Source organism: Heterobasidion irregulare (assembly GCF_000320585.1).
Source record: "Heterobasidion irregulare TC 32-1 unplaced genomic scaffold scaffold_02, whole genome shotgun sequence".
In the NCBI taxonomy this organism is placed as follows: Eukaryota; Fungi; Basidiomycota; class Agaricomycetes; order Russulales; family Bondarzewiaceae; genus Heterobasidion; species Heterobasidion irregulare.
In genome coordinates, this window is record NW_009258198.1 from 2,390,428 (window position 1) to 2,411,087 (window position 20,660).

Sequence of the window (20,660 nt, forward strand, 5' to 3'; positions counted from 1 at the left end):
TCTAGAAATTGCAGAGGTATCTTCGACAACCGGAGGCAAACCAGTAATATCAGATGGAGGATCCGACGCCGGCTCAGCAAACCTCAATTGCTTCGGTGGGGGCCTGATTGCATCAACAGGCTTCAGTTCTTGGTTGGTCGTGGTCGCTGTCTTTCGAGGTAGACCTTCTACTTTCCTCATGTGTGTCGCTCGTGTTTTTTTACTTGGATTTGGCTCCGGCTGTGGTCGCGGTTGTGGTGGTGGTGGTTGAGGTATAGCAAAGGCTGTGGGAGTTGGGACCGAGGTTACCTTCGAAGATGATGCATACTTGGGGCCATTCACGCCAGGAATAACTTGGCGAATCATACCCGGACGAACAACAGGCGGCGAGGAAATCTGTGGATCTGGTGAACGCTTTCGCTTCAAGATAGATGGTGCTGTCGCAATGCTCGTTCCTCGCATTTGAGGCTGTGAAAAAGTCGACATCTTCAGCGATTGTCCCTCTCCGGGTCGAGGACCTTCGAAGCTATTGCCACTGCTGCTACTAGTCACAGTCCGCACGATACGAAGCGGCTTCGACTTCTGACCGTCAGCTTCTCCTATCCACAGAATGGTAAGACTACTCACAGGAGCTGCGTTAGCGGATGCTTTCCGAGCGGCGAGCACCAGCTTGCTCTCCATCGGTCTTGCATAGGGTTTGGCACCGATACGGGGTATTCGACTATTGTTAGACGGCTGCCGCAGACTTGACTTGGATGGACTAGCAGCCTCGCCTGTTGCTGGCCTTGCGTTCGCAGCTGGAACATGGGGTAGTGGTATCTGGCCCTCCGCTTCTTCCGGTATTGCGCCAATGAACTTTAAGCCCGGCCTCTGTGTAGCCCCTCGGATAGGGAATGGAAGTGCACTCCTCGGTTTTGCGGTGCTCGGCAGCTCTGAGTCAGACGAAGCTTTCGATGACGATTTGAACGTCGTCAGACCCTTCCTCAATGGCTGAGGTTCGGCTGAGCCCGCACGTGACGTCCTATTGGGAGAAGTAGAGCCCGAACGTATTGGGAAAGGAGCAGCTGCTTTATCAGAAACGGGGACACGCCTAGGGCTACGAAGTGGATCGTTTGGATCGGGACGTGTAAACACAGGGCGGCCAAACAATCCTATGCCAGATTGAGAAACTGCACCAAGGCCGCTGAAAGAAGGATGACGAGGGAGTTTGTCCATTGTCAGTGATCCCTCAGCTATTGCTTGAGCTATAGGTATTCTCCGAGGGGACCGATCAGGGTCATTCAATGTACCTGATGACTTGACCGGATACGAAGGAAGTCTTTTACTCGGACTGCGGAATGGTGTCCCAGAAGGTGGTCGTTGCACATCACTTATCATGAAGCGAGATTCTCGATTCGCAGAATCAGAAGATGGACGTCGTTGGGGAGTGGACGGTGTGACAATATTATCGGTGAAGATGGGCGGTGCCGGAGAAGGGGGGTATCTATCAGATTCAGGTCTCGGTTCGAAACCCGTTGCCAAAATATTGGAAAGGACGTCTGCAGACGTGGGAGAAAGGGAGCCGAGCTCTCTACGTTTCGAAGTGGTTGTCCTCTTGCCTTTGACATCCTGTGCCTTGTTTGGGCTCGGAGGACCGTGATGAGTATCGATGTTAGACGGAGAATGTTTCGGATCTGTTGGCGGAGAAGGCAAAGGCGTAGTGGTCGCAGCACTATCAAAAGACAATCTTGGAGACCGCCGTGGTCGCGTAGAAGGCCCAGCAGAACTGGGTGAAGCAGGCATGGAAGAGCAGAGGTGAGAGGAGGGCGACGAGATAGTCACAAGTGGGACCGGTGTTGCTTCAGGGCTATTTCCTGCGGGTTTGCTCCCCAATTGTTCTACATAATCTAAAGGCATCGAGTTTGAAAGCATGGCAATCTCGTCACCTCCTTCCTCGGGCTCTGATAGTCGACTTCCTGGCTGCACACTCGAGTTCGAAAGTGCAGGAGAAGGAGTGCGAGAATTCCGGTTGAGGGTACTAAGGCGAGTGCTTCTCCTTGCTGGAGAAGGATCCAAGAGGTCGAGCTGTGGATGCTCGTAAATTGAGCTCGTTGGTCCCTCCGGAGTCAGAAGGTCAACGACCAGCAGTGCGTCTCGATCCTCAGTATCGTTCGTCGAGGATGAGCTTGGTCGAGGAGGGGTAGAGGGAAGCAGAGGTTCGAAAGATATGAGATCAGGCATAGATATATCCAATAGGTTGGTGGTATTCTGTGGGATAGGGAGCGGGGTCTTCGAACCTGCCGTGGGGTTCAGAGAAGAAAATGGAGAGAATGGTGGCTCAGGAAGTATCGATTGATTATGATTCGCGACCAAGGGCTCTTCGAACGTACCGGAGATATCAATAAGGCGAGGCGGGGGAGAGCGAGGCTGTTCGTCGTCAAAAAAAGGCATACGCGGCGGAGGGGAAGGGTTGTCGTGTGCACGCGAAATCTTCTGGACTAGTACAGACGGCGGCTCGCGCTCTAAGAAAGATCACCAAAATGAAACAAGACTCGTCGGCGGGGCGGGATTGAATATCACCTTCATGTACATCGATCTCTCGCTCGGGAGTCCCCTGCCTGATATTGAATCCTTCCCCGCTATCATCTTCCACCTCATCCGAGCTCTCTTTCAGAGGCGACGCAATGCGGTTCTCTACTGAGGTGGTGGACAATCTAGAAGAACGGCGTAACGGAGATTGTACAAACGATGTACGAAGTTTGCGGCGGCGATTCGCTTTGACTGCAAGTTTCTTCTCTGGAGATTGTAAGCGCCCAAAATAAACACGCGCTGCAGGATTGTTCACGGCGTCGTCAGAGCTGCTACCTGAAGACGTCGGAGAGTCAGCTGTTCCATTATCACTGGGTATATCGTCGACATCGTGAAGATTCATGGGCGAGTTATGGGTGCGCGTTGGTGCCTCGAGGCTTGAATTCAAAGATCGACGGTGGCACTTCAACGCGTTTGGCCACGTGATCTTCAACTGAGTCTACGCTATCTATGCCTTTGCTTAAGTCTTCTCAAATCGTCAATTGGACACTTTTCCGCAAGCTGCATGATAATCGATCATTATTCAACAAATACAATAGCGCTCCACATTATCCAGGGCGAAGGAGCCGAACAAAACTACAAGGCAAATTACGGAGCACCAGCCCGGCGCTCGCCGTCGCAACCTTTCGCAAGTCCGAGACTCAGTAAATCTCTGCGGAAGCCTGAGACGACAGATACAAAATTCCGGATTCCAAAGAGCTACCAGCCTCTGAAGACAAATTGACTGACTGATTGTCCAACGTCAATCTTAACTGTCAGTATCCACATGGAGGTCAGTAAACGTCAGAACAAACACTTGTACTTCATGCCCGACGCACCCGAGCGTTTTCTTCTGTAAGTCTCTTCAAGGCGTCCGCTTGACTGTCAATTCTAGATTTCATTTCTTCCACCATGCCGAGGAGATCCAGGTCCATCACAGAGAAAGGTAACTCTGAGACAGGTTGACGTAGTCCATCGCAGGTCTCACCTCTTTGGACATCACTTAGACGACGCCGCTTGTATGCATGACTAAACTCGGGGCTTTCCGAGCGGACGAATGCAGGCTTTGTAGATAAGGGACGAGACTCGTCGGCCTTTCGCTTCAGGATGGATCGGCCTAGTCGCGAGTAAGACGAGGTATCGACTCCAGCACGATCTGTGCATGCATCGGTATGAGAAGTTGAAGCCTGAGCCTTGACCTTGAAGGCTAGAATCGTACTCTCCAGCTCTGAGTCCACAACATGAAAGACTCCTTTGACCAAAAGTTCCAAGATGTCCTCCCAAACATGACCCAGCCTCTTGAATTCGGACTGAGCCCTCTCCCTATACTTCGCGTGATTGATAGTTACAGCTGCCAATGTCGGAGCGATGGAACCAGTAGCAAGGGGAGAAACTTTCGCCAGCGCCGAAGAAAGGTCCGAGTATGTTCGTAGTTTCTCCTCCTCTCTAGCACATGCGGCGCTATCTTGCACAGCCCTATTAGTTATTCTGCAGAGAAAGAGGTTGATCAGTCACCCGCACAATGGGCATGCCGAGCTGTGCATACTTGGCGACTTCCCGGAATGATTCAATGATTTTATCAGCAAATGTTCTACCACCTAATACGTGCTGCGTATCATTTCTGGGAGCTAAGCGACCTTGCTCTGTGGGCACATCAGACGGCAATCCACTTGGAGGTGGATCTTCGAAAGTATCTTCACGATCAGTTATTGGGCGTTCCGATGGATATGTTAAGTTAAAACCTTTTTGGTTGTAATTGTGACCACGACCGTCTGACCTGAAGTATGGAATAGAGCCGTTGTCTCTTGCGGGTGCCATCTGTTGACTCATAATCAGGCGTAATCAGGCGAAGTGAAAAAACGGTGCTCTACGTACGCACGATGATTTCTTCCTTTCTTCAGACCAGAGAGATCCTGATCGGTCGTCTGATTTCATATAGTCGTGGTTGGACAACCCAGAGCGAGGAGTCTTGGCATCCCATTCCCTACCATGGTGTTCACGGTCGTCCCTTGAACGTCGTACATCTACATCGCCAGTATTCTTCTTGAACAAGTCTGACTGGGGCGCGAGTGGTGATTGTCGACGTCGATTGCTGGGCTGTGGGGTGGCCTGGGCACCGCTTGGTCGTTGGCGATAGGAATCAGCAGAGCTTGCGGGCTTTCTGCTCGGAGGAGCGGTATCCCAAGTAGAGTCATTAGGATGTATGAAGCTGTAACGGCTGATTAGAAGGTGATGTGGTGGAATGATGCGAAAACAAGCCTGCAGCGATCGCCCTGACTACAATAAGGCTTGACAGGCCTCCCTCGGTCGTCGAAGTACTGCATATATACAGGTCAGCGTCGCTCTCGCCTTTATTTGCCGAAATCTCGAAAGAGATGGACTTACACGGCAACGAACAACCTTAAATGGAGACATGAACGAAAGGAATCTTGACGTAAATCTCTCCCTCTGGTCGATAGGTAGTGGGGGCCTGAGGTAAGAGCCATACAAACGAGATCAGGTCCTTAAGTATCCCCCAATACAGGTTTAGATTTCCAAGCTTCAAAGAGGAGCAGACTTGTAAAGCCGCATGAGGAAAGCGAGTTACCGCATTTGTCTTCATTGCCTGAAGCATAGGTGTCGCCGCTGGAACTGTTCGTGCCTTCTCGCTCGAAGCTGTTTGGTGTGAATGGTAGCGAGGAAGATTAAGAATGATAATGATTCTCAAATGCCACTGTCGCAATAGCTATGCCGGCTTTACTCAGATGGTAGGATCCACCGACAGCTCCGAATGGTGGTATCATGCTGAGAAGTCGATGGAAGGCATGGCAGCTGATCCGTTCAGTTTGACGCGGTTGAAGTGGGGCTTGAAGTTTGATGTATGATGTCCACCGCACATTATCGAAGACAGGAAATGCTGTGCAGTGTGCTCTGTATAGCCCACTGGTGACTCTTAGCGCGATATGTGAGGAGACGAACATGTAATATGTCACCTTGAAGAGGAGGGCACACGGCACACCTCTACCGCGCTGCTGCTGTTGATATAGAAAAACAAGGACGAGGGGGTGATTTATTGAGAGTTGAACAACGTCATCGTCGTGACTGCATCATGACCGAGCGCTAGACACCGGCTATCCGTCGCTATCAGCAGGCCCGGTGTAAGCACCCAAACGTATCGGACTTGACCCCCTCTAAAACGATGCTCGGCTTCGTCCAATGTGTTTGTCTCTTAGGTGCTAGACCCTCAACGTACTGACGGTCTCGATCTTGAGGAGGTCCGCATCGTTATATACCCCGCACGCTAGCTTGCATTCTGCCTTCTCCTTTCCAACTTCTGTGTTCTCCTTCTTGTCTCTAGTATGGGCTCTACTCTGAGCTTTCAACCTTTTGGTTCATATACCCCCAAGGAATACTGGGCCCACAGCCCTGAGTATTTTAAGGCCAAGAAGTCCGGGGACACTGATGAAGTCGAGACGACGTCTCTGCGGTCCTTTGTAGAGTCGCGGTGCCCGAGTCTATTAGCAGAATATCATCCTGCGTGGTGGTTATTCAAGTGAGTGTAACTCCACTTTGAAATTCACTCCTGGGTACCGAATCTTGTGAAGTGGTCATCTACAAACAGGATATGCTGCTGTAGGCGATTTCTCACAGGTCGATAAGGTTGTATATGATAGGTGCGTGTGTGTGCCTTTTAAGCCTTCATATCATTCACGTGCTCGCAGGAAGCTGTTGCGACTGAAAGATGGTGGAACGATGTATGTCTAAGTATTACGGCGGTCCATACTTACCACGGCTGATATCTTTGAAGAGGTTTGGACTTCACTCCCCCTGCTAGCGAACGCATATTAGATGCCGATACACCGGTTGTGGTTGTTTTGCACGGGCTAAGCGGAGGTACGACAGGGAAACTTTTTCACTCCAAACCTATTGACGTAGTGAACTTTCAGGTTCCTACGAATCATATGTCCGTGCTGTCTTGAATCCTGCTATTTCTCCTAAATCAGAGGGTGGATTGGGCTATCGTGGTGTAGTGGTTAACTTCCGGGGATGTATGCAGCTCTGTATCTTCTAGTTGATTTCTGATTGACGGCCTGACTTCTCAATGCTTAGGTGCCGGAGTACCATTGACGACCCCCTATCTGTATTCTGCTGGCCACACGGATGACCTTCGCCAGGCTTTGATATACCTTTCACACATCTATCCGAACGCCCCCTTGCTCGGTCTTGGGTTCTCACTGGGCGCAAGTGTCCTGACGAAATTCCTCGCTCAAGAAGGCGATCATAGTCGACTGATATCTGGTTGTGCTTTGGGTTGTGTGAGTTGCCTGAGACAATATACTGACCCATACATTGGCTGACCTCACAAATAAGCCATGGGATTTATCCGCGAACGCCGACATGTAAGTCAATACAAATAACATTGCATCATAGTCCACGAGCCTCACTGCGTCCCAGTCTCGAGGGCGGTCTGGTACAAAAGCACGTCTATTCGAAAGGCATGGGTCACAACCTTCGGCAGCTGGTCGGAAAGCACCTTCACACGATATCCAAGTTCCCAGATTCGCCACTCGCGCGAGCCATTCCTGATTTGATGTCTAGGAAGTCTGTGACGCTCCTGGAGTTCGATTCGCTCGTCACCTGTGTCGCAGGAGGGGCGTATGGGCCTTTCCCATTCCCAGACGCCTACGCATACTACAGATGGGGTTCATGTCACAAGGCCTTGAAAGGACTCCGGGTTCCTTTCCTAGCCGTCAACTCAGGCGACGATCCGATTGTCCAGGCTTTACCTCTTGATGCCGGCGATAACGGCTGGATTGCGATGGTGGTCACACCGGGTGGTGGGCATCTTGGTTGGTTTGAATCAGTCGGATATGCATCGATGGAGGTCAAAAGGTGGATCAGAAAACCGGTTTTGGAGTGGCTTAGGGCATGTGCTGAGGATCTCATTGTGGACCGTGGGAAGGGGCGTACATTGAAAGAGATAGATGGTTGGTTGGTTGAAGAGGGACGAGAGCATCTTGGTTGTCGACTGATCGAGGGTGGCGGGAAAGTGGAAGGAGCGGAGGGGCAAGGAGGCCTCATTCAAGGGCTTTGATATAGACGTAGGTGGTATGGGGTAGTATACATAAAGTTGCAGCGCATCTGTAAGTAAGCATCTCCTGGACAATGCCATTCAGGGTAGATATCGAGAGACGGCTGATACAAGGTCAAGCATACATAATACAATGCTCAGATTTAACTGCACATTAATTGAGTCCCCGGGGAAAAATTGATCGTGCCCGGTCGCTGTCTTGTGCTTCCTCACCTGCGGATGGCTTTATCAATATTGGTTTGAGTGTGGCAAATTAATAGGCTGTACAAACTATGAGTTCAGTCACTGTCGCTAAAGTGTACACGATCGTCCTCGTCCTCGTCCTCGTCCTCGAGCTCTCTTGTCCTCTCGTACTGGCTGATATCGACAGATACCAGGCCTTCTTCCTCCAGTGTGCTATCAGATATGGCCAGATCCTTATCACGCTCGAACAATTGACGACCTGAAGAGCGCCCATTCAATTTCATAAAAACAGTGGTGTACACAAATCCGACTGACCTGACAGTCGGGTGGCAAGCTTTTTATACTCTTCTCTTTCCTTAAGGGATAGACCCTTCATCTTTTCATCGTCCTCGCGAGCTTTCTTCAATGCCAGCTCTTGGTCGAACTTGAACTTCCACGCTGAGAATGATGAGACAGTGATAGGTGTCCCTCTCGTGCGAGCTTCTTCCTCCTGTAAGGGATATCAATCTGCATTCGCAGTGGCGGGAACGGGAAAAGGCCTAGCTTACTTCTAGGACTTTTCGCTCCTTTTCCATGTCTTCTTTTCTGCGGCGTTCATGCCTCTCACGGATGAGATTGGATAATTGCTCTCGCAAATGTGAGACGATGGTGAATGTCATGGCCATCCCCGCGTTTTCTTCTCCCTGCAGCAAGGATACACATCTCGCTAGAACGACAAGCAAACAGATGAGCAGGACGTACCACCGCCCGCATACTCTCTATCAAAGCGGCAGTTTCAGCCTCATCGAGTTCGCCATCGAGAGGCTCCAATGAGAGAAGAGGCAGCATATCTGGGTAGCCATCGGTGTATTCGACCGTCAACGACAGCTTCACTGATGAAAGACGAGTCTATTTCGATCTGAGAAAAAACAAGGCGAACGGCGCACATGAGTCGTTGTCATCGATGTCTTCTGGTTCTACATCGACCTTGATTACTCTTTCGGATAACCCTTAGCATGAATCTCAGTCTTGAGAAAGGGCAGAGCAGAGCGATAGCACGGACTCGTGAACTCGTCGGGGTAGATCGATTCAAGAACCTGCGTCAATGTAGAGTGAATAGTGTGCGCGCGTATCCAGCGAAAAGAATACCTCGAATTCTTCTAGTAGGACGTCGGAAGACATGGCCAGTGAACAATGTAATAGCCAGTACAAGGGGTCTTAGAGAGCAAGCGCGCCCAATGAAGTCTGAACAGGTCGCGTCGAGCAGCTTCCCACTGCATCCTTTCACTTGCTGGACCACGTCGCGGCAGGCTGCCTCACCCCTCCATCTCGTTTCGATACCAGCTCGATCATGCTGGCTTCATTTACCAGGCGCGTTACCCCACGATTACTTCGCCAGGGCGCCTTGGGCTCGCAAAATTCCTCATTGAATGCCTCTCGTCCAACGGCCTGCTCTCGCTGGACTGCGCATACCATCAGGCGTTCCTTCATCGATGCACCGGGACCAGAACTTGATAGCCAATGGCGCGCTCTCTCTGAGGTCAAACTTAGAGGACAAAACGCGCCATCAGCACCCACCAAGTCACAGGCGCCCGAAGTACGTTGGCAGCAGAACAGCGAGACCGACTTGGCTAAGCTATCATTGCCTCAAGATGCATATGCGGGTACGTTCGATTACTCTTTCTATACTCGTTGTTCTCACATCAGCTCACTTAGGCCGGAGCGTCGAGGTCCGAAACGGCAATGTTGGAGAGGCCTTAGCTCAGTTACAAACTATCCTTCAACGCAATAGGGTGCAGGCTGAAATACGGGCGACATCTCGTCACGAGAAGAAGGGTGAAAAACGGAGGCGGTTGCGAAGTCAACGTTGGAGGAGGCGTTTTGCCCATGAGGTAGGATCGATTTTAGTGTCTCGTCGTAGCGCCACTAAAGGAGCCCATGCAGGTGCGGAAGAAGGTGCAATTGGTGAATGAGATTCGTGCCCGTGGGGCATGATAGCACCGTGCGACCCTATTGCTCGCCTTGTATTATATCGTTATTCTTTTCCGCGACTAGGTCACCAAGGCCCTCAGCACCCTTGCGAGTGATAGATATATGCACAAATCAATTTGTTCCATGTTTATCTAGACCCCACGTCGGTATGTTTTGTGGTGTGCTTGTTGGGCTTGGCTCCGTTGTATCATGGCAAGATCTGTTATCAGACGGGTGAGTCAATTTGTCTCCAATATTCGAAAGCTTTGTGGCGCTCTTGTTGCAATAGCTTTCACTTGTGATGCGTGCTTCTGGCGCATGACCCCAAGTCTGGTGGAGTGTCGATAGGGATATAGAAAAGAAGACAGGCCCTCAGGAGCTGCGTCTGACACCATGATACAATCACGTTCATTTCGAACTTCATCTGAGCGAGGAGACTCTTATCATCAGAGCATGCAGTAAGTACAACTGTCCATACTACCATCTTGCGCTTAACTCAACCGATCACAGAGAACAGAGCTTGTGCGGCAAGCTTAGCGCCTTGATCTTTTCCCCAGACTTCGCCATCTTGATTAGTTCATATATCAGGATGCCATCTATATGCATGTGTCCTGCTCCCTTGCCTCGTGTCAACCATGCCTGGCCAATATCGGTAAAGGCCTTGTAGTTTGTATCTGACATCCAAGGACTGAGGATGTTGGACATTCAGGTGTGCACATCTCAGATGGGAAGCCCCTCACCTCGTCTCCTATACCTTCATTGAGCTGATCGCTCTTCATGTCTCTCAGTCATGCATAGGTTGGATAGCTGATACTGGTGGGTGTGCTCGGAACTAAGGGTTCGATTACAAAGCTGGAATTCGATCGTGGGCATGTGTTCCCATCGATGTTTATCCTGAAAGTGCTCTCGACAGAACTGGTGACAGGCAGTCCGGCTGTAGGCATTGAGGCGGTGAAATTTTGTCACGAAACTTCCTTTTCAGAAGGTATTTCAACTGCGCTTTCCTGTTCATTTCGGTCTGCCCGCAAGTGGCTGCCTGGCCATTGGCTTGGTGCACACCGGGCATGCAAGGCGTGTAAGGGGCAATCGAGAAGCGGGCGGGCGGTCTGTTGTCACCAGCTGCATTTTCAGATCTCGAGACGCTCGGGTATGGCCCTATAACAATGTGCGGGTGAGTGTCCAGTTTGCGTCACCCGCTCGTACAGAAGCAGTCTGATCTCGGGCTCAGCAACAGCAAGAGAAATAACAATGTGTCACAATGTTAGCCCAACTCGACTATGGACGGGTGACGCTCTCTGACTTTTGTATGTAGATCATCGACGGACGATACCACACACCATGTCGTCATTTCGTTTCAATTGCAACGCGGCATCAAGACTGCCTACGAGCAAACTGTATCTTCAGCCGGCGGCATCCATTTCGTGAGTTTGTTCGAGTATTACATGACAGATCTACTCAAGCTTGTAAGTTGTATCAGAGTGCAAATCGCCAGCTTGCATAAGAATGATGGGACCACCAGTTCGCAACCCTATCCGGGTCAGCGATTTAGTCTGTCCAGAGTGCATTTCACGGGAAAGGAACGGTACCCTTGGTCTTCCATGATGTGAAGGGGCATCGAGGGCGGCTTCAGGGCTCAGTTATCTATGGACGCAAGCGTCTATTAATTGTTATTGTATCTGTTTGACCTCGCCGCGTATCTTGCGAGTCCCATGTGTTACGTGATGACGTTTTATGATCATGTTTACGATTTGGTCGTATGTGCTTAACTATGCCTTGTTCTTCCTCCCATGATCGCTCACTCTTGTCCTTCTATGTATTGATATCGGCGCAATGGCAACGACGCCTTGTTTCTCCCTATCTGTAACAATAAAAACTCTTATGAGGCCGCAGCCTTGTAGCCGAAACTGGCAGCTGTTGTGGTCGACTATTGTTCTCGCTAGATCAGACAATTCCTGACTGATGGACCTCCAGTCATTTCTGGTTTTGTTTCGCTTGTTCCTCTTTTTCGTGATGGCAGATCCAAATTTAAAAGGGTGAATGCTTTCTCTCTTCAAAGACAACGTTCACTACTCGCCGTCCTCTGCATTATGCCAAGATACCAACAACCTGAGCGAACGCCGCCAGCTTATCCCTTCCCACCTGGATCGTGGGGTGTACGCGGGACTGATAACCTTCGACAGTATCTATCCGAAGCCGCTTTGCCAACAATGATTCTTGGTCCGACAGCTCCCCAGATCCCACCTTCTGGACACAAGTCTCACATGAATCTATTGAGCACGCGTCTAGAAAGAGGCAGACATTTGACCTCGATGTTTAGCTTCGACGCGGGCGATCTTGCTTCGTCTGTGCGGAAGTGTACGTCTCAAGCATTCATCTTTGAGCGTTGTCCCGGGCCCTAATATCGTGCATCTTGAAAGTTACCAATGCTCAGGTCCCAGATCAAACGCTGGCCGTGGAGGACGAAGACCCTTACACTATGGAGAGGCTTTCAGTCCCATGTCAAGGCTTCGACATTCCTCGTGCTACTCTTCTCGCTCCCGATAATCTCGACAGGTAAGGGGTTACGTTGATCTTGTGCTTTCGATCCTAAGTTGTCCGATTTTGTCCAGATTCGTTTCGTGGTGCGACCATCTGCCACTACAGACCATTCAGCGAGTATTGCATCTGGTCTACCCATCCAGTAAATCGTGGCGCATATCTCCGGAGGGTGGCGACGTGGACGATAGCATCTTGAGATGCTTCACTTGGACTCGACCTCCTCCCAAAACAGGGACAGATGGCGATCCTGGTCAGACGTCCGCCATCATCGTCGTTCAACCGCCTTGGATTCTCGCCGAGCAAGACTTGAAGAGCTTCGGAAAGTGTCAATCGGTAACGCTGTTTGGTTTGTATGCATCACTCTTGCTAATATCACACCGCGGCACAGTTTCCTAATTACAAGGAGGATTGGGTTCGTCCCATGAAAAGTAGTGAACGGCTTTGGGGCAAGGTCGGTCTTTGATCTGGACCTCCGCAACGTCCCTGATCTAAATGGCATCAAGGTATACGATGTCTGTGTTGCGAGGGATTGTCCTTGGTTTGTCTTGACAAATTATTCTGGCTGGGTATTTGGAGTCTTTTCGAAAGGTAAGCTATGAGAACAGCATTCTGTGGTCTGATCTCACTCTCCAATCCGCAGGATGGACGAGAGGGTTTGCTACACCAGTACAGGCCTTCAACTCTAGCGACAGTGGTATTCTAGAATACCTCTTTTACTGGTTCTCTTCCTCGATGGGGCTGCCTGGCTCTTTTGTTATACCAGAGGTGGGTGATGAACACGTCGGATCATCTCAAGAGCGCCCTTGCCTTGTCTACGATGTTATGAAGAAGATCCCGGATGCGGCGTTGGCGTTGTACAGTCTTACATGATCAACCTGCTTACTGCTCTTCGAACGTAGGTTCCGACGCCGTGTTTGACAAGCTCAGAACCTGACGACACCAGTAGTTATGTATCAATTCATCCTTCGGAATCGCATTGGGATGGCAAAAGTGAAAGTTCGTTTATACCTCCTTGATACGCCGCTACCCAAACCTTATATTAACTCATAAACTTAGAGACTCCATCGTCGGCTGGTCTTAGTGCCCGCAGTATCTCTCTTCCCGTATCACGGGATAGCCTCACAGCTCTTCCAGCGTCTTTCACCGTAAGGCGGACAAGGGATAGTCATATTACCATCGACCACTGGAGGAAGTCCAGAATGGAGGAGCTTCCTTCGATTACAGAAGATGTAGCAAGTCAGGCTTCTGCCACCTGGTCAACAGCGCGGGGGTCTGAGGCAACTGCTCTGTCAAATGGAGATTGGCTAGTGTCTTAGACTTGTGGCCAGTAGTATTGCCGTCGTCAAGTGGCGTATAGATACATATTATGGAGTCGGTTTATTTGTTTGGCTGCAATATAATGGCGGCATCAGAAACACGTCGGGGACACTCCAACGAACTATGGATCTCATGTCAGATCGACGAGTGTAGAAAACAATCAACTGAGATCCAGTCTCTTCGTAGCTGAACTCGGTATATTGCCATTCACTTGTGTTTTTGCAGGTGTGCTATTGCCCTGGAGAGAATCTGGCGTTCGACCAAGATCTGAATCGAGATGTTGGTGAACGTTTGTGTGGTTCACAGGTGTTTGGTTGTTTAGGTTAGGATATAATGACCGCCTAGGTGACGATGTTGTGGGCGGATCCACCTGTTGTCTTATAAGCTTCTTGCATAAAGACGGTGCAAGGAAGAACTGACGAAGAGTAGGTCGCCCAAGTAGTCTACTATACCTTGTGAATTCTGAAAATGATAGAACTCAATAATGATCGTAAGTGCGTCTATAAGATTAAAGATCAATGACCCGTTGTCATATCAGGTATATTGATCGAACCTGCAACACAGGACAACTCAGATTCGTTGAGTCCGAAGAACTCAGTCGCAAATCGAGTCCCGTCTGGTGAGGCTGGTTTACGAGAGGGCGGTGTAGGAAGAGATGCAGACGGCGCGGAGTATGACACACGGGCATCTAGAGAGTGTGAGCGAGGGCCGTCTGCAATTCGTTGGGCCAAAATATAGCAAGCGACTGCGGTAATCCTTGGCGGGTAGAGGATACATAGTGGCGTGCGGAACCTAAATAAGACTGTGACCAGAGTTTGCAATTACCTACGCGACGGAGACTAACGAGTCATGAGCTATGCTCCATGCATAATCTTGCAGGACCGGCTCCTCTTCTTGTGCATCGAAAAGATCAACGAGATCGGCGTGAGGGCTGTCGACGACAAAATCAAAGCATAGGGCCTCTAATAATACTTCCTCGGTTGTTAATATGGCATTTGCAGCTTCTTCGACTTCCTGCTTGAGTTCAGCAACTGGTATGTCCTGGAACACCTATGACATACTTACCTTGTCATTGTCAGGTATATCTTTGATCTCTACGCCACGGGTTTTTGAGCAGAAAACTCTGGCCACATCTCTGAGCTTTCTCCCACATTCTTCTGTTTTTGTGGCGAGAAATATACACGACGCAGCAACATTCTAAAGAAACTTCAGTATTGCGTGCTCGAGCGTTAGCGAAATATTAACCTGTCGGTGGTAATCCTCCATAGAGCAGCGCATGAAAAAACGATGAAACCAAGTCGCCGCGGTAAATATTCCTGGTGAATGACTGATTTGGTCGTGAACCTCACACTTATATACAACGGTGAACAGGCAGCTCACAGTCCTATTGATGTTCCCAATCTGAATAAAAATTCTATTCCCCTCGCCCTATCATACATTTCCTCTTCTACGGACCTTTCTATGGCAGTAGGGGTGTGTTCAAAGGCAGAGATCGGGAACAGCCATTGAGAGAGTGCGATCTTCGCAGAGTCCGGCGATGCCATGGTCAGTGACTGTGGTAAACCTTGGCAGACCCCGTTAACCTGGAGGCACATGATTTCTCAGGACCTCAGACACCCTGTGTCGGTCATCTACTAGTACCTACGCGTTACGTCCTTAACACAGAACGGCTGCGATCTTCTGTGTTGATCAGCAACGGAGACTAGCGTTACGTCGGCATGCACTGTCTGGTGAGTGAACGCAGCTGAAGATCTCCTGATTGAGGCCTTGAGGCCTCGAGGTCGTACATCGATGCGCTCCTGATAACGTTTATCTTGAATTTCACAGCGAGAGGCTAACTGAGCCAGCAGTTGCTATCGGATTAGTGACTATATCTGTGGTAGGCAACTGACCACAGCACAGTCCTTGAGTTTAATCTTTTGAGCTTTCCTGCTTATCTGACTCTGAGAATAGCACAAGTACGTGTGAGGCTTCGTTCTAACTGGTCTTTTGCTCAGACTGGTGACTTTGCTCATGACATGCATGGCTATCCAAAGCGCAGTCTCCATATCGATCGAAGAGGCAGTGGAGCCTATATTTCATCTGCGGAGAATGGCTCACTTGCTTGGTTCAATCTCCGAGAATTCCAACAAACATAAAATCACCATCGGCTCAAGTTCGGATACTCACGGGTCATTCACAGCTCCGCTACCCACGAGGGCTTCATAGGAGACCACTGTTTTGCGCTCAGATAGTTCTTGAATGGCGCCCATAATCTTGCATCCCCTTTTCGTCGAGCCTTATCGCCTACAGGTAACCTCGAGGCTTTCAGTGGAGAAATCGCCGCTCCGGTCACTACAGGGGGTTCGGGCTGACTTTAGCTTGTGTCTGCTACTTGTCTGCTTCGCTCTCGGATCACGGAACTGCACATCGGAGGAAATCGCGCCATTTACAGGAGCCCTTTCGATCGCCTTGTTATAGGAGCTATCTTTTGATGCTTATGTGCCTGCTTCCAAAAATTGCACGTATTCCTTTTTATACAACAGCTTGGAAGACGTTGATCCAATCTAACTCTTGTTAGGCTTTACACAAAATAAAGAAACTCTACCACTAACTACCACTACTATTGGAAATTACGACATACAGCGATACGATCAACACAGCAAGAAACTGCAAGAAAGCGATCATGGGCATCATTAAAAGAGATAAGATGTGACGGGTCTAACGACGATTGGCTGCATTCTGGAGACACATAGGGCACCAATTATCTATCTGCGGGTCTGATCCAATGTCGTCAGCCATGAACACGGTGATAAGCTTTAAACTTACTGTAGGTCTTAGGGAACTGACGGCTATGTAGAAACTGGGATCAACAACGATTCACATCGTCTCCGATTGGACACTACTCACAACTGAAAGCATGTTTGCGTGCACCTTGGGCAATTCGGGTCGTGCCTATCGCTAAACTTGCACCAAGGACTGTCGCATTGGATCTGAACGTGAGTGAGTACAATGTCGGAGTCTTTCACAACGCGAACAAGAATACCATCTCGTCGGGCTGGTTCAAGCTGTCAGCGCACGGTGTAAACGAACTAGTTTGAAAACTCGCCAATTCATATTCGTGTCCACAACGCAAGAAGGTATTCCGCACTCTGGAAGGTGACAGGGAGGAGAGTGAGCATGCGTTCCCGCGCAGAGAACGGTTAAAGGTCGCATAGCCCACCTTCGCCAGTGACACATCTTGTAAGTTAGGCGGGGTTGCGAGATTGTGAAGTAGGGAGATTCAAGTTGGGGATGCCGTTGAACGACCCGACGCCAGGACCTTTTAAGCATTTTGATGCCCACTATGAAAAGAGTCGCACCCGGAGATGTCTTTTCGAGTCGGAGGTTGCTGATACTATCGCGTCCGAGGCTTCTCGTGTAGATGAAATCAATCAGCATCGCCAGCCCGGTTGATACAGAACGGAACAAGTCCGCACAGTGAGAAAATATTTCCAGGACAATCGAACGGTAAATTGTCAAAAGTCTAAAACAAAAACAACGTTTATCCGATCCCCTTTCCAGTTGAAGTCGCCGAATGTTGGGGACATGCATTCACGTGGTATCATCTTGCGGTATCGATGTACATATCAGGTCGGTCGGAACGACCGTCCGACTGCATTTTGAGATAACCTAGAGGATTACGCGCATAGCTTTTACTCTGTTGCCTCCGATGCATACTTCTGCGGTTCTGCGGTGTTTCTTGAGTCGCTTATGCAACAAGAGATCAAGAGAAGATTGTGGCTGTCTAGCAGAGCTGCCCATCTAGTAGATTACTAGGGCGTTATGAGAGCTGAAGCGCCGATGGCTTGCAGCGGGTTGCCAAGCCACGTTTTCTTGCCTTCATAAGCTGCTTCGCATCTGTAGATTTTCACCTGCAGATGATAAGGATATGCGTTCCTTTGGTGCTCTTCGCTCGCCGATTTTGATCCCGAATCGTTGAATACGTGCGCGCCAATGTCCCGGCATCATGACTTCGTAACTAATCTACGTTCCGATTGAACCCATAACTTACATGGGTGTGAGTAGGCACCGAGGCTGAAATTTCACGAGGGAAATCGCAGGGAAACCGAATAATCTGTATCCACTCAGCATGTTTTGCATCGAACCAAGATGTTCGGCATCCCGCTTCTTCAATACACTATCACTTCTTCGAAAACTTCTCGTCTACGGCACATAAAATCACATATACAGAGAACATACACCAGGTCAGAATGGGTCTCAAGGTCCCACGCTGGTCCCAGTCGACTAGCCGGCAAACATTCCGACCAGGTACTGGCTGACACCTTCCGGCGTCAGGATACCCACATCCGAGAAGACGAGCGATATCAAATCTGGTCTAGAAAGGTGCAGACAATGAGTGACCTGCGAGCAGACGGTAACATGTGACCTACCTTGTGTAGTCAACATCTGGATTTTTCGAGATTTGCTCTGCGGTCATTGTGCGCTGAACTGACGGTGTGGAAAGCAGTGTGTTTGCTGTGGAAGGGGGGCCCCCAGCAATAATTTTCGGAGCAGAGGAACTAAGAGGCACGGAGACTGATTCTGTGTCTTGCTTTTGTGGAAGCTGGGGGAATGACAGCGTTCCCGGATTATGCGTCGGGAGGTCGTATTGCGATAGCGGAAATAGCCGATGAAATTTATAACTGCGACACACACGGTCTGTTCACTGCACATGGTAATAAGCGATGAGCGTACCTTTCAGCCAGAGCGTAGAAAGGTTTGTTTTCTGCTTTTGCGATGATAGCCATCTGATTACTGCCCACGGCATTGATCAGTCCGCCGCTCTCTACAACTGCTTCCGAGCCTACGAGCACGAAGTCAACCTTATCCATGACATATGCTACGGCTGAATCGAGGACCACGGTACATGGGATCCCTGCCGCAGTCAGAGCTTCGTAAGTTTTAATTCTATTTCGACACGAGGCTTTGAGTCTGTCGGACATTTGGCACAGAGATAAAAACCTACCCGAGACCACGTGGTCTTGCTTCTGTCACATACACAGAGATTCTTTTGCGTTTATGTGCATGTAGAAGAGTTTGCATGACTACTCGAGAATAAGAATGTGTGAGTATCTGAGTGAGGTATCAGATAATTCAAAAAAATGGACAACGTGAATTGAGCTGACCACTGAGTCGTCCTTGATGAAGCCAAGGGCAAGTTCTGCGATCTTGGCACGATAGTTGACAGCTTCGGATGCATAATTTCTCCCTTGCCTGACTAGTTCGGTCTTCAACTCAGAAAAGCTCTCCATAGAAAAGCTTAGCGAGAAAACAAAAGAAGGAATGAGGACTAGCGCTCACAGCGGATTCATGTGGGAATAATGTAACAAAAGCGGTGAATAATTCGCAGCCAGCATTGAGACCAATCGGGTTGGGCACGCGCTTCTTGAGGGCTTCGGCACCGTCGTTGAGGGCCTTGACAAGCTCAAACATGGTTCCGGCTAATCCGGAGAGCGGTTGAAGGCGGTTGAAACAATGATAGAGCAATCAGATTTGATCACACTCACCATCTGATTGCAGGACCAACTCGGTCAGGGCAAGGATAGCAGCCAAGGGAGCAGATATCTTGTGATGAAATGAAGGGATCTGCATCGAAGCATCAAGTACAACCTGCACATACGTCTTCATCCATCAGAATGCGTCGATACGCAGCATATATGTCAAAGTGGAGAGCTGTGTCTTGTGAAGGTGGGGGTGTCAACACAGGCATGCTTGCGGTTGTACCACTGTTTGGTACCCTGGACGCAGAAGGGGTGGGTATAGACAGTGATGGAACAGCCATAGCGGAAATGCTGTGAGGTAAGAAGATAGTATGAGCGGGTAGGAATGGTGAAATCAGTGTGTGCCTCCTCAACAATTCAAGGAAAGCGCAGCTTCAGAGTGAGATGCATTCGATCTGCAGTTGACTCGAAAGTGAAGTCCTCACGTGATTATAAAATTCATCCCCGTGACAGCCGCCCCATAGAACACGTCTCGGTTTTATGACGTCGCACTACTGACTTTCTTGGAAGATAAGAAGCTCGGAAGCCGAAACTGCAGATTATGCATTTACAGAGCAACCGTTGTAACGTGAATATTAACAAAAATTGAGCTCCCATCTTCAATAACAATACTGAAAGGAAAAAGCATCCACGGGCCAACGATCTTATCCCGCGGCCATTCACCTTCCTGCGTTCGGCTTCAAATGCTGTTCATAGCCAAAGTGTCGGGTGTTTAAATGCCATTACGCTGGGCTGTGTTGTCTTGCAATGGCTTGCAATCTTAGTTGTGGGGTTAGGTCGATCGTCTCCGAGCCTCAGTGATACTGACCGAGTCCACGGGAGATAATAGATGCTTTCAAAGCTTTGAGCCTAGCCAGGGCACCGTCGGCTTCCAGAACCCGTTGCTGTAACGCTAGCTCAAGAGCGTATGGATACCGATGGCAACTGTCAGGGAGACAGTCTTCCAGTATATATATGCCTGTTGGTCCACGCAACGGAATCTCCGAGGGTACATAGGATAGAATGACCTGAAACAGGGATTGCGCGGATTTCTCACGATATAACGACGATGACCAGTGTCCTCTGGGATCATTTAAGCCTAACCGCTCTGCCCTAGGTCATCAGGAACGCCCGACTGTGTTGTCACCTTTATGGGCTACTTATTTTGACGTCGGATGATGCAAAAGTGACAAAGATGGACATTGAACAGGTTGAAAGAAGAAGCGAGCAGAAAATCGAGCCCGCCCGTCTATGGTCGCCGTCGACGGACGATGGACGAGTGAATGGAGAGCTGGCTAGAGCGCTCGGGGAGCACGCGGAGGGAGGGCTGGAATGAAGGGGATTTCCCAAAGGGGAGAGGGACGGCTTCCGCGCGCGAGCATTCGGCCAAATAAGCGAAATCTGGATGAATTTGTCAGGAAAAACGCCGTCGTCGAAACACGTTCCACGTCCGCCGCCCCAAATGCTGCCATTCACGATTGCCACAACCGGTTGCTATCACGCCGGCCGATCCGCACGCCTCCGCTCTTCAAATACTCCCATATCATGTCGCGCCCCTCATCCTCCTTCAGCGC

At 49.8% G+C, this 20,660-nt stretch overlaps 10 protein-coding genes across 10 annotated transcripts; 5 read left to right on the forward strand and 5 right to left on the reverse strand.

The window, feature by feature from the left end:
- Positions 1 to 3,188: 3,188 nt before the first annotated feature.
- Positions 3,189 to 4,721, reverse strand: HETIRDRAFT_100492 (uncharacterized protein; the record flags this gene model as incomplete). The annotated part of the gene is made up of 5 exons (XM_009544450.1): positions 3,189 to 3,299; positions 3,366 to 4,002; positions 4,073 to 4,344; positions 4,402 to 4,584; positions 4,644 to 4,721. 5 exons carry the CDS (start codon positions 4,719 to 4,721, stop codon positions 3,189 to 3,191), a joined length of 1,281 nt encoding a protein of 426 aa, XP_009542745.1.
- A 1,032-nt stretch (positions 4,722 to 5,753) lies between these two features.
- Positions 5,754 to 7,693, forward strand: HETIRDRAFT_32170 (Alpha/beta hydrolase). Its single transcript, XM_009543442.1, has 8 exons — positions 5,754 to 6,058; positions 6,111 to 6,179; positions 6,228 to 6,260; positions 6,314 to 6,399; positions 6,453 to 6,554; positions 6,616 to 6,821; positions 6,877 to 6,905; positions 6,961 to 7,693. The coding sequence occupies exons 1-8, from the start codon at positions 5,865 to 5,867 to the stop codon at positions 7,598 to 7,600; spliced, it is 1,359 nt and encodes a 452-aa protein (XP_009541737.1). The 5' UTR covers positions 5,754 to 5,864; the 3' UTR covers positions 7,601 to 7,693.
- A 182-nt stretch (positions 7,694 to 7,875) lies between these two features.
- On the reverse strand, positions 7,876 to 8,941 carry HETIRDRAFT_448895 (uncharacterized protein; the record flags this gene model as incomplete). Its single annotated transcript, XM_009544451.1, has 7 exons — positions 7,876 to 8,039; positions 8,096 to 8,270; positions 8,329 to 8,463; positions 8,522 to 8,652; positions 8,707 to 8,769; positions 8,823 to 8,856; positions 8,909 to 8,941. 7 exons carry the CDS (start codon positions 8,939 to 8,941, stop codon positions 7,876 to 7,878), a joined length of 735 nt encoding a protein of 244 aa, XP_009542746.1.
- A 476-nt stretch (positions 8,942 to 9,417) lies between these two features.
- On the forward strand, positions 9,418 to 9,754 carry HETIRDRAFT_311623 (uncharacterized protein; the record flags this gene model as incomplete). Its single annotated transcript, XM_009544452.1, has 2 exons — positions 9,418 to 9,651; positions 9,704 to 9,754. The coding sequence occupies 2 exons, from the start codon at positions 9,418 to 9,420 to the stop codon at positions 9,752 to 9,754; spliced, it is 285 nt and encodes a 94-aa protein (XP_009542747.1).
- Positions 9,755 to 10,183: 429 nt separating this feature from the next.
- HETIRDRAFT_167838 (uncharacterized protein) lies at positions 10,184 to 10,397 on the forward strand (the record flags this gene model as incomplete). The annotated part of the gene is made up of 2 exons (XM_009544453.1): positions 10,184 to 10,188; positions 10,241 to 10,397. The coding sequence occupies 2 exons, from the start codon at positions 10,184 to 10,186 to the stop codon at positions 10,395 to 10,397; spliced, it is 162 nt and encodes a 53-aa protein (XP_009542748.1).
- A 645-nt stretch (positions 10,398 to 11,042) lies between these two features.
- Positions 11,043 to 11,332, forward strand: HETIRDRAFT_309285 (uncharacterized protein; the record flags this gene model as incomplete). Its single annotated transcript, XM_009544454.1, has 2 exons — positions 11,043 to 11,151; positions 11,208 to 11,332. Coding segments are annotated over 2 exons (234 nt in total), but the record flags the coding sequence as incomplete, so codon positions are not given.
- Positions 11,333 to 11,817: 485 nt separating this feature from the next.
- HETIRDRAFT_311013 (uncharacterized protein) lies at positions 11,818 to 13,138 on the forward strand (the record flags this gene model as incomplete). The annotated part of the gene is made up of 6 exons (XM_009544455.1): positions 11,818 to 12,085; positions 12,112 to 12,283; positions 12,340 to 12,601; positions 12,657 to 12,719; positions 12,772 to 12,856; positions 12,909 to 13,138. The coding sequence occupies 6 exons, from the start codon at positions 11,818 to 11,820 to the stop codon at positions 13,136 to 13,138; spliced, it is 1,080 nt and encodes a 359-aa protein (XP_009542750.1).
- An 825-nt stretch (positions 13,139 to 13,963) lies between these two features.
- HETIRDRAFT_309656 (uncharacterized protein) lies at positions 13,964 to 15,129 on the reverse strand (the record flags this gene model as incomplete). Its single annotated transcript, XM_009544456.1, has 6 exons — positions 13,964 to 14,085; positions 14,139 to 14,377; positions 14,430 to 14,599; positions 14,651 to 14,782; positions 14,831 to 14,912; positions 14,966 to 15,129. 6 exons carry the CDS (start codon positions 15,127 to 15,129, stop codon positions 13,964 to 13,966), a joined length of 909 nt encoding a protein of 302 aa, XP_009542751.1.
- Positions 15,130 to 17,851: 2,722 nt separating this feature from the next.
- HETIRDRAFT_42707 (uncharacterized protein) lies at positions 17,852 to 19,316 on the reverse strand (the record flags this gene model as incomplete). Its single annotated transcript, XM_009543459.1, has 9 exons — positions 17,852 to 17,942; positions 17,998 to 18,055; positions 18,128 to 18,249; positions 18,302 to 18,514; positions 18,573 to 18,679; positions 18,736 to 18,852; positions 18,908 to 19,047; positions 19,114 to 19,171; positions 19,227 to 19,316. The coding sequence occupies 9 exons, from the start codon at positions 19,314 to 19,316 to the stop codon at positions 17,852 to 17,854; spliced, it is 996 nt and encodes a 331-aa protein (XP_009541754.1).
- Positions 19,317 to 20,335: 1,019 nt separating this feature from the next.
- Positions 20,336 to 20,558, reverse strand: HETIRDRAFT_448898 (uncharacterized protein; the record flags this gene model as incomplete). The annotated part of the gene is made up of 2 exons (XM_009544457.1): positions 20,336 to 20,487; positions 20,528 to 20,558. The coding sequence occupies 2 exons, from the start codon at positions 20,556 to 20,558 to the stop codon at positions 20,336 to 20,338; spliced, it is 183 nt and encodes a 60-aa protein (XP_009542752.1).
- Between the last annotated feature and the right edge of the window lie 102 nt (positions 20,559 to 20,660).